The sequence below is a fragment of the Poecilia latipinna genome, unplaced genomic scaffold (genome assembly GCF_001443285.1).
Source record: "Poecilia latipinna isolate Pla-1442-1.1 unplaced genomic scaffold, P_latipinna-1.0 Scaffold1007, whole genome shotgun sequence".
Lineage (NCBI taxonomy): Eukaryota > Metazoa > Chordata > Actinopteri > Cyprinodontiformes > Poeciliidae > Poecilia > Poecilia latipinna.
Genome location: NW_015113623.1, coordinates 505,955 through 519,193, shown reverse-complemented (window position 1 = coordinate 519,193; position 13,239 = coordinate 505,955). Strand labels below are relative to the sequence as shown.

Here is a 13,239-nt window from a genome sequence, read left to right as displayed (position 1 = left end):
TATATATTTATTTTTATTTTTTTTTTTTTTTTTTTTTTTTTTGTTATAAAAGTTACATACACCAGCTTTAACCAGACACACAATCATTGGGCCTGTGAGCAACTTAGCGTGAGATATGCTTCTTTACTGTGGATGCCATTACATTTTTCTGAATCTGCATAAAGGTTGCTCCAAGTTTAGCCTCCGTTCCGTAAAATTTGCAAGGCAGCACCAGATCACCGACTGTGACATACTTGGATCAGATCCAGAGAGTTTCGTGTTTACACTGGATGCCTGACACCATCGATCCTACAACACTTTTTTTTTTTCTCTGTGACTGACGTTACTAAGCATGTGATTTCATGTGAAGTGAAAGCAACACTGACGCCGTTGGAAAATGATGTTTCACTGGAGCCGGCCCAGTCAGGAGGTAATGTGTGGAAACTGTGTAAACGGAGCCAGACAGCTCTTCCTCAGGACGGATGTGTAGACATGAAAGGATGTTGCTCAGGAAATGATTTCACAGCAGACACCATGATAGTGATAAGACGTACATTTTCCATGAAAACCTCTATAGCTACTCACTTTGGCATGACTTTTACACAACATGGCTTTTGTCCTTAATGTGGATTTACAAACAGTCTTGTGCAAATGTTTAAACCACATCAAAGAACTTCCAAAGGAGCAAGAGTTTCTTTTGATTACATTTTCATGCTTTCTGGAAACATTTCAAGTTTTTCCTGAACTTCAGCTGCTCTTTAGCTGCTCTTTTAGTTAGTTTCAGTCCATGTCTTTGTACCCGACTATTGCAAAACATTGTGCAGTGTGTATAAAATAAACAGGCAAATGGGGACAACTATAAACACCAGTTGAACAGTATTTTATGATGGCATATTAGGGCTATTCTAGATAGAAAATGAGTTCATTTTTGCCAAAAAAATAAAAAATTTTGAGATTGGTCTAACAAATTTTCTAGAAAAAACAAGAAAAGTTCTGACTTTGATAAGTTGAAAATTTGCTAGAAAAAAGTCAGAAATTTTGTGATGTCATAAATTTTTGATTTTCAAAATTCAACAATGTCAGCTTTTTGGAATATCTGAGATTTTGTCTCAAAACATGTTAAAAATTTTTGATGGAACTTTAATCAAGTAAAAGTAACTTCACTGGATGAAGAAAAAAACTTGTTATAGCCAAAAATAAACCAAACGCATAACCTGCAGCTTTTGTTAATGTTGAAAGAAATTGATTTGTAAAAATGTTTTTTGTTTTTATTATTTTTGTCATTATCCTATTTATATCAATTATTTAAATTTTGGTTACATGTAGTCAAATTAAGTTAATCAAACTTAATTTATTTAAGTTTGATTAATATGACAAGTTAATAAATGTAACATGTTTACTTGGATAAACTTAATTTGAGTACTTGTAATAAATCAACTTTTTTTTAAAGTTGGATCACTTTTCTTTTTTCAGTGCATTTTTAAGAAATGATTTCATATTTAAGCCTCTCACTCTGCTATAAAACATAAAATGAACATATGCAATGATTTATGTTCCTCTAACATAACTGGTGACAGAACTCACCCAAAGCAGGTGGATGCTTTATTCTTCGTTTATTAACAAGGGAATTAAATGTTACAATCTTTAGGTTTTTTTTTTTTTTTTTTGTTAATTTAATCTTTTACGCTTCAATTGTTCTCTAAAAAATGTCGTTTCTCAGGCGGTCCATCGGATCCTTGGCTCAACAGATCTCAAACCCTGAAAGCACTTCAGCTGCAACTGAACTCCGAGGCGGCCTGCGCTCTGTGGGATTGGATGAGTCACCTTATCCCCCACTTTGTGTCCCATTACCCAGCAGTTGTAATGCTCACACCAGTGTAACGTGTCCCAGGTTGCAGATGGGGCAAGCCGAGCTGCCTTGAAATTTAAATTAACCTCAGCAACATTGATGTGTGTGTCGGAGAACACAGGCGTCGGGTTACCTCCACCCTCGCTCCCGCCATGCAAACACACCTGTCGTACATACGGCCGAACAAAAGAAGGAACACACTCGAATCGGCCGGGAGAAATACTGACACGCACGTCTGCTAATAGTTTTCAGTTTGTCCGTTCTTGTGGCGAGTGGCTTTCCTTTAGGAGCGGCTGCTTTCAAAGCCACTGCCAGAGTGTGTTAACAGAGCAAAGCCGTGCTCGTGCGTGTGTGTTGGTGTGTGTGGCAGGAAATGTCAGGGAGAGAGGCTTACCATCTATTTTTTAGTACTGTTGAGCCTCCTGCTCGTCACGGGAGACTGCTCCAGGGCTTCCTTGAGATCAATATCATTTTCTGCACAGCGAACTCCACAAATCAGAACATATGAGCTGATTAAATGGGGCGTGGGTGAGAAAACATATGGCATAGTAAAAGAAAAAACAGCCAGCATATCAATTAATAATTATCTGCAAGTGTCTCTCTGTACATATGTAGGTTCTCTTTGGGTCCCCCCCCCTCACCCCCCCCGCCACAGTCCAAAACCAGCTGCGATTCCATGACAAATATGCACAACACTTTGTCAATGTCAGAAATACTAAATTTTGCAATTACAGTGTTTCCATTAAATAAGAAATGCAATTAAGGTTACACCTGAATAAGTTTGTTCACATGATAAGTCACTAAAAATAACATGCCACGCCATCATCCTGTTTTGTTACTTCTTTGTCTTTTCCGTCAGTAGTAACATCCGGTTGTTGATCACATGACTGGTGGGATGCCAAAAATGTGTTTTGTGGTTTTGCGAAATAAAATAATTTTGATACAATTTAAAAATTTCCTTACCCGAGCGGAAATGTTTTTCATTGAAAATGTAAGGAGTTTTTTTTTTCTTTTTTCTTTTTTAAATTAACATGTTTCCATTAAGCATATTTATTTTCGGAATTCCATTTTGCACTATTATATGATCAATGGAAACACAGCTCAATAACTGTAAGTTGTTCCTATAAGGTTCTTAAGGCATAAGTTAATATGTTGCTGTTAAGGACTCCACTTCTCTCTCAGAGTGTAACTTTGCTTTACTAAAACACCTTCAGTTTTTTATTGTTGGAAGGAGCCAGTGGCCCATTTTGCCACCAACTCAGTATTGATGTTCCCATCATATTTGAAAAAAGTCCTCAATTAATCATAAGAAACACTAACTAGGCGTTGTAATTAATCTTTCCTCTAGTTTCTTTTTACTGTAATGATTTCATGAGGGCACTAAAAGTGATGCACATTTCAGTTTTTGTCATCCATGTTTTAAATGGGACTTGTCACCATAGCAACATTAAATTTTATGAAAATGGTTATTTCAATGAATCATTTCTTAAAACTAACCAAAAAGCAACTATCTGGTGAGGAAGTATTTCACCCCCTAAAGCACATGTGTCAAACTCAAGGTCAACAGGCCAAATCCGGCCCGCCATAACTATCTATGTGGCCCTGAAGACTCAAAACTGTGCAAATATTATTTTATCAGTCAAATCAAATCTATTTTTATTTCTGTAGCGCCAAATGACATAAATGGGAAAATATGTCCAATGCTATTAAATTTTAAGAATTACTCACTGAATACATCGAAAGGTATAATATTTTAATAGCTTATTCATATATTCTGCCATAAACAGCCCTTTGAGGACGTTCATGATCTTGATGTGGCCTGAAATGAAAATGAGTTTGGCATCCCTTCTTTAAAGGGTTCTTTTTGCTGTTTTGTCACGCTTGAATGTTTTAGAATATCGAACAAATTTCCTGCTTAATTTAAATTTTATTGAGATATTTTCTAATTTACTTGTATTTGTGCTGCTGTAGTACTTTTCATTTGTCCTCATTGGGTTAAATAAAGGAATATCTTTGTCTTATCTTACAAATACAATGTTTCTTTCTATAGTTGATGCAGTGAACACCCTGACCATTGTGATTGACAGAAGAAATGGTTTGAACTTCCTCCTCCTTGCTCCTTCAATAGACCAATGTATTATTCCCAACTCCTATGTGAAACTCTTGTTTCACATTTCCATCTCTGTTAACTTGACTCCTACATTAACTTACTTCAGATGTCACTGAATGCCATAAAATCACTAGAAATCTAAAGTATATCCATATTTCCAGTGAAAAGATTTTGAAGTGGTACCGCATTTACACAACTACATGACATCCTGCGCTGGTAATGAACATTAAAGAACCAAAGCGAGAGGCTAAAATGACTCCTCAAGAAACTCCCCAGCAGCTCAAGGGCATTTGGAAAGTGCTTCACCCAAAGAATGTAAGTCAGACAGCAGAAAGGCACTGATCCCCTGTGGCATTATCCTTTCATTTCTCCCAACAAGTAGGTCACAGAAGATGATGGGTACAGTCCCGGCCTTTCTGCACAAGTAATTTTTTTTTGTGATATTCATGAATAACTTATTGGTCTCGCTCTGCTCTGGAGGCATTAGTGTGTCAAACACAAGGAAAACCCTTGTTGACAAACCCTTTCCCACATCTCGGACATCAGATTTCATTATTCAGCACTACATCGAGCTGTTTTCCGCTGGAGGAAGAGCCGATGAGTACATCTCGGGGTTCGGGCAATAATGGATTCAATTATGCTTCCCATTCAAATGCATTTCCCTGTTTTTGCAGTCTTGGTCTGGTATTGACGGTTTCATCAGTAGGAGCTCAAATGCATTTGTGCATGTTGCTCTTTGCCATACGCTCCGGCGAAATGGAAAGTTCGCTTCCCTGCTGCCTCCTTTAATGGACTGACCGGCCATGACCTCTTAAATGTTATTTATAAAGCACATGGGAGTGACTTCATTATAGATAATTCATAGAGACACCCTGGCTGCTTAATAAGGATGTTAGATGGAAAGAAAACAGCAACTGAGGTAATCTAGTTAAGAGGACCAAAAGCTTCCAGTTTTACAACCACAAAATAACAAACCTGCAAAGTCCCTGCGTGACGTAGAAAATACATGTGACAAAGACATACTGAGAACAGAAACAACCTAAAAAATTATAGTAATTACATTTTCTCTCATCATTTAAGAGTGCCAAAAATAATGCACATTGCAATAATTTAGAATTTTTATTTCAGTCTCCACTGTCTGACATAGTGAAGTCTGAGCCCCCCAAATTGGAATCACAGATCCAAATAAGATGGTCATTAGCGAGTCCTTCATGTTCCTGTAATTACTCCGAGTGACAGTCATTTTCAAACCTCAGTATAAAAACTGTCCTTGTTTAGATTGCTGTTCTCACATTTCTTGCACCATTTAAATATTTACTTGTCAGACCAATCTTCTTTGACATCTTGATAATAAAGTGGGATGTCTGAAGCATTTTTTTTACCACATCCAACTGGTATAAATAAAGAATTAAATGTAAATCACAGTAGCTGATTTTTATATAATTAAAATTGACTGCCTAGAAAAAGTATTTTTAGCCCTAAACCTTTTTGTGCTTCTCCACATTGCAATCACAAACTTCCATACTTGCATAGGAATTTTAACTGATTGACCAACACAAAGTACTGCATAACTGTGAAGTGGAAGGAGGACAGTTTTAACATGTTTTCATACATAAAAATCAGAAAAGTGTGGTTTGCATTTGTCATTAGCCTCACTAAGTCAATCAGAGCCATTTTTTATACCTGCTAGTCATTTGGGGTTTATCTCCCTAAACTCATCTAGAAACTGATTTTTCTTTTGTTAGGCAAAATAGCTAAAGCTCAGTCAGATCGGGTAGATTATCTGATCTGACTATCCTTCCTGTAGATTCTTAGTTGGATTTACATCTATGCTCTGATAGAGCCATTCTAACAGATGAATACACTTGGATCTAAACTATTCCATTATGATTGAATATTTAGGGTTGTTTCCCTGTAGGAAGGTAAACTTTCGCTCCAGTCTCAAGTCTTTTGCTGCCTCAAAATCTTTCCTCCTGGATTGTCCTGTACTTAACTGCAGCCATCTTCCCTTATAGCCTCCTTCAGTAATGAGGGGGTCTACGCATCATGTGGCATGTCTGAAAAGAATTGCCACATGATGCTGCCACCATTATGTTTGACAATGGGAATGGTGTATTCAGGGTGAACATTCCCCTCTCCCCCCCCTCACACACAGAGTTATGGATGTAGTTAAGTGTTGGTCACATCCAACGAGAGCACCTTCTTTGCCTGCAGCTTTCCAGGCACCCACCCATGGTGGCAAGCTGGAAATGAGACCTTTTAGCAATGGCTTTCTTAATGCTATTCTTCTACAAAGGTCAGATATGTAAAACTGAAAACTTCTTGTCCCATTAAACAGATTCTTCTTCTTCAGCTGTCTGCAGCTTCTAGAGTTACTGTTGGGCTGTTAGCTACTTCTTGTCAATTCATGTAGTTTGCTATGTCTTGTTCAATTAGCAGTTGTGTCATTATCTTTCCATTTCAGATCCATCCATCCATCCATCCATCCATCCATCCGACCATCCATCCATCCATCCATCCATCCATCCTACACCCTCATCCCTAGTAAGGTCGGGAAGGTACTGGTGCCTATTTCCAGCAGTCAATGGGCGAGAGGCGGGGTACACCTCAGGCAGGTCGCCAGTCCATCACAGTCCATTTCAGATGATGGATTAAAAATGTACAAAGCTTGGGATATCATTTTAGAACTTAGATTTACTGCAGGAAATGAGTTAAATACATATGTACACCTACCCTGGTACAGTCCACCCCTTATTCTACTCCTTGCTTTGTCCAAAGGGTCTGGACCTTCAGCTATTGTGAAATGACTGCTTCCTGGAGGTGTGGACTCTCTTAAGTTTGACCTGATTTTATCCAAAGACTAATGTTTGAACATGACGCATTTCCAGTAAGCTTTGAAAGTTACTGGAAATTATGTGCATTGTAAACTACCATCCCCCAAGGATGCCAAGAGAGAAGTGCTGAGCTATACAATATCTTTGCCAGCAATAAAATGTCTTAAACATTCCTCTTGCTCCAATTTAAATTGCTCAATATTTAGAAGCATGGTCAACGCTGATTGAATGTCTTTGTTCACATTCTCAGCTCCATTGCCAAACTACAACCCTATTTAGGCAGACTACAATTCTAAAACGCCATTGTTCACAACTCCTCCTTTTAGCTGACTGGCCCGGTTGAAAATCAACTAGAGAAATGAAGTCGGAGAAATTTCAGATGGTGCAGTGAAGGGAGATGAGAATCAAGTGGAATTGCGTAGAAAGGCAGTTGTCATTGTGGTTAATGTGCACCACACAAAACACATATTTCATGTTCATTTCAGTTATGCTTTACCTTGTGTTGAGCTAAGAACACACACCAATGTTTGCTGCTGTAACACCTGCAAAATGTGTTAAAGTTCCAAACATTTGATTAACTACTCTGAAGCAGTGTGTCTTTGTTGTTTTCAATAAGACAAACTCACAGAACAACATATTAACTTGAAAATGCCATTTTTACTTGTATTAGATGGGTCTATAATATTAGGATTCTGCTGAGAAACATATTACGCAGAGCGTGATAATAGCACTGTCAGACTATTGATATTGCTAACTGCGTCTTGACCACTGTAGAGGAGCATTGAGATACATGCACCACTGGATAAAACCCATTTGTATCCCATATCTGGAGTTCACTGCTTTTACTTGCTTAGTGCACAGGCAAGGCCATCAACTCAGCCAACAAAAAGTTCTAATGGCCTCCAGAAAGATGAATTATTTATCCAGACTACATTACATCCATCTCAGTCTTTCTGTGTATGAAAATGTTTTATTTCCTCTCTTCAACAGCAAGAAAATCCTTGAGATTCCCAATTACTGTATAGATACATGCCACACCTGCTTGTGGTGATATAGGATTTTAGGTTCTGTTTGTGACTACACCACAGTGCTGATGGTGGAGGAGTCCTCTGACTTGCCCTGCCTGCTGGGCAACGATTTGAGATACTCCAAGTGTCTGCGGGCATCCTCCTGATTTGCACGGACGTAGTAGACCAGGTAGGAAATGACCATGGTGAACCAGCCAAACATAACAACCAGCATAGCTACATCTGTAGTCCTCTTCATCACCACACACAGGTCTATATCTGGTTCCAACAGGAACGCAAGTCCTTGAACTCCTATTTTCTCTGGATCAGACGTCTGGCACACTATACCCGTCAGCGAGGCTGGCTCCAGGTCCACACGGGGCAATGCCATCTGCAGATTGCAGTCGCAAAGCCACGGGTTGTTCGTCAGGTTGGCGCGAGCTCGAAGGCCCTCAAAGGCGTCAGCGTTAAAGTTCACCAACTTGTTTGAAGACAGATCCAGGAACTGCAGGGAGGAGCCGAGTCCTCTGAATGCTCCGGGCTCCAGCTGGCTTATCTCGTTGTGCGACAGGTCCAGTTCTACTAAGTGGGTCAAACCAGTAAATGCGTTTGTTGGAACTGCGGATAGAAGATTGAAGTCAAGGTAGACGCGTCGCGTGTCGTTGGGGATGTCCTCTGGGATCTCCGTGAGCTGCAGATTGCTGCAACGCATCGTCTTGCCTCCATTCTCCGTCTCAGAGCAGTAGCACCTCTTGGAGCAAGTGGTGGCAGCATGATGGAAGCAGAAGGCCATCAAGACCAAGCTGTGCAACAGCAAACACATGACCACCGAGTAACGCAGCAGCCAGACTGCAGCCAGGTGCATGGTGGGCTACGGGCATGCTCCAGGGAAGACCGCAGGAGTTCGGGGTGGAAGTCCACATCAACCTCGCCTGGTTCTGACGAACCTACAGCGGGAAAAGCAACACATAGTCAGAAGAGGAGAGAAAGAGGACTACGTTTTGAACAACAAAAATGGAAAAATATAAAATGCAAGTGATTAGCACCATTCTTCAGAGTTGTTATCTATTGGGGGTACAGCCTTTTATCTAATTGCAGTGTGGAGGCAGCAGGAAAGCTGCAAGCTCAATTTAACATGGAGGTGGTCAGAAAAAGAACTCTACTTTGTTAAACATCTAAAAATGAAGAAAAAAACACCAGGATCAAACACAGGCTTTAACTCTGTACAATAAACAAGCACAAAAAAGTGCTTGGTGTCGCTCTGCCTCTTTTATAATTGACAAACCTGCAGCGCGAGGCTATTTCAGTCCCCAGACCCTTGCATTAACATACTGATCCGACATCATGTGAAACAAAATGTTACAAGCTGAACTGAGCTGAGCTGCATTTTCAGAGTTAACAGTTTACCACTCTGCTTATTGCTAAAATGTTCTTCTTTGGATCGTTTGAGCGAGTCACTAAAAGGCGCAGTTGCTCAGAAGTGCAAGTAACACAAAGCTTGTCCATCTGTCCTCTAAATTACAGTTTATTTTCTGTACCTCGGCTATTGAAAATAGCAGGCTCTACCCACCCTAACACACTTCATTAATAGCTGATCAGGACTACCGCCTATCCTGTTACTAATCCTCCTAAAGAAAAGTCTCTCAGTGAGTGTAGCATCACCGTTGGCCATGCAATCCTTTTGTTGAGGTAAATGCTAACATCGTAAACAGCAACTAGGCCAACAGACCTGACAGTGTGATGCCCCGTCTTTGTGCTCGGACAAAATGGAAAAAAAAAACAAAAAACAAAACGTAATTCAATCACGCTTGTTAATTTCTTCTAAATGCCAAGAGACTGGGTAAGATCTGCTTACCGAGATAACAAAATGAAACGGACCTCTATGTACCTTGAAGTATCACATGACACGGGTGGGTTGAGGACAGTGCTGCTTCTGTGTGATTTCTGGAAAAACAGCTAAGCAGTCGTATCTTTGTTTGGAAAGCAGGAAAAATGTTTTGATCCAAAGAGGCAATGGAATTTCACTTTTCCTTGCAAAAGTATCAATACCCTTTTTTCACATTTTGTCTTGGACCGACTTTAAGATATTATAAAATAGATTAAAATAGATTAGTTCACAGTTAAACAAAAGGAATTCTTGTTTGCTTGCCTATAAATGTTGGTCCGTTCGGATAGATGTGAATCAAACTTTGATGCAGACCAAAAAAGTGAACTGTGGTCCGTCTGAAAACCCGAGAATGCCACGCAGACTGGAGACCACTCAATAAGCAATAAGTGAACTATAGTGCAGGGCAGTCTGGGTAAATACTACTAAAACAAATGCTAGGGTCTAGCTATAGCAAGAGAAATGACTTGTAGACAAGAGAAATCCTACAACCACTAAAATCTGATACCATTCCATTTTTGTTTACATTTTGTGAAGAAAGAAGTTGCACTCTGTGTCTTCTTCAGAGGTTTTCATTTTGTTTCTTTCAGTGGTCCTTGGTGCAGTGTCACCACAGGCAAGGGGGCAAAGGGGGCAGGTTTTCCAAAGAGTTTGGTTTCACACAGTGCAGTGTGAAAGAGAACCACACCAACTGAAAATGTAACAAATGTTGCAATTTTGATTTGCTACCCAATCACCCTGAGCCTATTAGACTATCAGGTGTGAAAACACCCCAAATTTCTTCTTCTCTGCCTGTCCACACATGGCATCTTTATGTTGGATTTTCAGTTCAAATGAAGCTTAATCTGCAGCTTCAATCGGTGCAAGTTAAACATCTCAAAGGGAATCTCTGCAATCAGCAGATAGTTTCTCATTGGTTACCAACAGATGAGGAATCTAAATTTAAACTAGGTACAGAAAGCCCCACAAGTGTGCTCTTTTTGGGTCTTAACCTAAAAGCCCGCGCAGGAAGAACCCCACTTGTGCTTGGTCTACATCCCCAGAATAGAAAAGTTGCCTTCTAAACTAGATTCAGAGCACTGTCGAGAGAGATCAGTTAGACACTTTTATGATCTGTAATAATTCATCAGTATGTGACATGTTGGTCTTGCAATCTTCGACCGAAATCTCAACCTGCCAGAGAAAATTATAACTTCAAACAAACAAATAAAAAAAAACCTGATGTGCTGTCAGTGATTTAAAAGCACAGAGAATCCTAAATGTTAGCTCATTTAAATTAGATTTTTTTTATCTGTTCTTTGTCTATAGCAGTAAAGTTAACAAGGAAAATAAATATGCAAATTATGCACTACTTTATCTTGGTCTATCCCATAAAATCCTTATTAATAACACTGGTGTTTGTGTTTGCAGTGCATAAAGCAGCTATTTTTTACAGCACTGTATCCCTGCATCTTCCTCAAGCCCAACATAAGACACTTTCAAATGTTTAACCGCATGGAGAAAAAAAATACAACAGCATGCAAGTACAAAGTACATTTGACAGGCCTTTGCAAAAGGGTGCATTTTTCCCTTCCTGTTTGCCAGGCTGGTATTTCAGCAAGAGATAATTGGGGAGCAGAAGAGGGCTACTGATGAAGGAGGAGTAGGAGGAAGAGGAGGAGAAGGAGGTGAAAACATGTGAACAAGAAGTGAAATTGGACACATGAGGAGCTCTGGCTTGCGGGAGAAAGAATGATATCAAAGGGATTTAAGGCGAGGGGTAAGATTACAGTGACAACACAGAGGACATTGCAAGACACTAATGAGATATGGAGGAAAGGGGCAAATGTTTGGCAGGAGGAAGAGTTAAGTGCTTGAAAATGGAGGCAAGTTGCTTCTGGATGAGATCAAGACGGAGTGTAAGGATGGGACAGCAAACACAATAAGTCAGATGGAGGCTCTGCTGGTGTTGCCCTAGAATTGATGAACTTTTGCCGTCATTGTTATTTATGCCACTTTTAATATACGCAGGAAATGCAACGCTCTGGGAATAAATCCGGCGCTGTCGCAGCAGCCACTGGTCAGACTCACTTCATAAATTCCCCGCTGTCAGGGCCGCTCTGTAAAAAGCCACCGGCTGCATAAGGGAGCCATTATGGGGGACTCAAACCCAACCATCAAAGCAAATGAAATGCAGCAAATATTTGTCAAAGCGGTCAGTTTTACTGTATGGATCAGACATTTTAATGGAATCCATTCACTGCTTGGTTCAGAATTGGATAAAAAGCAATTAGAAAAAATGGGGGAAGAACATGAAAAGAAAAAAATATCTACTTTTGAAGTTATACAACCTGAATTTATGTTCCTTAGCTGATTAATGATGATGACAGGCTTTGCATAGAACTGCTAAAACAACCTTCTGGACTTCACGAATCTACAAGCAGTAAAGAGACTCTTTAATAATAATAATAGTAATACCTCAAATTTATACAGCGCTTGAAAACAGTGTTTTTAGTTCTTTTAAATAATGAGCTTTGGATAGACTAATAAAAAGCAATGATGCCGTCAATATAGTGAAGGTATTAGAAGACTTACAAAAAAAATCAATAACGTGTAAATACTTGGTCAAATAAAAAAAATAATAATAGAAAATGTACTCAAAATATAAAAATAAATTAAGTTCAGTTTAATATTAGTTTCTTCTTTTTTTGGGCATGAACTCATGTTGAACACACTCTACAGTGACACCTTTACGCGTAATGATTGGCATCGCGCGCACTCACGTCGCTGCTCCCGTTTCTGCTCTCCTCTCCATGGCGCGTCTCTGGGTGGATGGAGCGGCTCCCCCGATGATCGGCCAACAAGGCTGCTCCGCTAACCCTCTGCGCCCGATCCGCTGCGGGAAACCGCGGACGCGCCTCTGGAAACGGCTCCTGCACTGCGCGGCTCCTCTCTACTGACCGAAAACCTTCTTCTTCTTTTTTGTTGTTGTTGTCGTTTATGTTTCCACGCAACCAGAAAACCCGGGCAACGTGAACTGACCCCGCAGGGGTTATTCGGTCTCATGGATTCTTAAAAAAAAAGTACACATAAACCCCCCGCCCCCACGTTTGTTCCCCCTTCCCGGTGACTGCAGAGAGAGTGAAGCGCGCGGGACGCACGGTGCGACTCGGAGTGAGCGCGCGCACTGAAGGGCTGGCTCTTCTGCAGCTGCAGCTGAATGCACGCAGAGCAAATTCATGTAAATAGCCTTTTTGTGATAGTCCAGCTGAACGCGTTCACTCGCATGCGGTGTGCTGATTGCCGGGGCTGAAGTGGGCCTGATGTGCGTCGAGCATCAGGTGCCACTAAGTGAGCGGCCCCTCCCACACACACTCACTCTCACACACACACACACACACACACAAAACACGCAGAAATGATCTCATGCGATGCTAGCAGCCTACACTAATCATGTTTGATCTGAAAGCTTCTTGTTTCAAACATGCCAGCCTGGCTGCCAGGTCTGGGGATCCTCGGCCGCTTTTTTCCTGCCTGCTGCGAGCCGATAAGGAAGCCCAAATCAAATTCACTATAAAAACAGCCATGTGAGAGAG

At 40.4% G+C, this 13,239-nt stretch overlaps 1 protein-coding gene and 1 long non-coding RNA gene across 2 annotated transcripts in view; both read right to left on the bottom strand.

Annotated features, from left to right (window-relative positions):
* The window catches only part of LOC106958698 (uncharacterized), a 15,560-nt gene extending 5,459 nt beyond the window's left edge, over positions 1-10,101 (bottom strand). The window contains exons 1-2 of the long non-coding RNA XR_001427200.1: positions 10,088-10,101; positions 2,223-2,225 (exon numbers count right to left, since the gene is read on the bottom strand). This is a non-coding gene — a long non-coding RNA (uncharacterized LOC106958698). The remainder of the gene's footprint in view (positions 1-2,222; positions 2,226-10,087) is intronic.
* Positions 7,410-13,177, bottom strand: lrrc3ca (leucine rich repeat containing 3Ca). The gene is made up of 2 exons (XM_015050738.1): positions 12,427-13,177; positions 7,410-8,726 (listed from the first exon to the last, which is right to left on the bottom strand). Exon 2 carries the CDS (start codon positions 8,642-8,644, stop codon positions 7,850-7,852), a length of 795 nt encoding a protein of 264 aa, XP_014906224.1. The 5' UTR covers positions 8,645-8,726; positions 12,427-13,177; the 3' UTR covers positions 7,410-7,849.
* Between the last annotated feature and the right edge of the window lie 62 nt (positions 13,178-13,239).

Coding starts and splice junctions, on each gene's coding strand:
- lrrc3ca (XM_015050738.1), bottom strand. CDS start 8,644: ATGCACCTGGCTGCAGTCTGGCTGCTGCGTTACTCGGTGGTCATGTGT.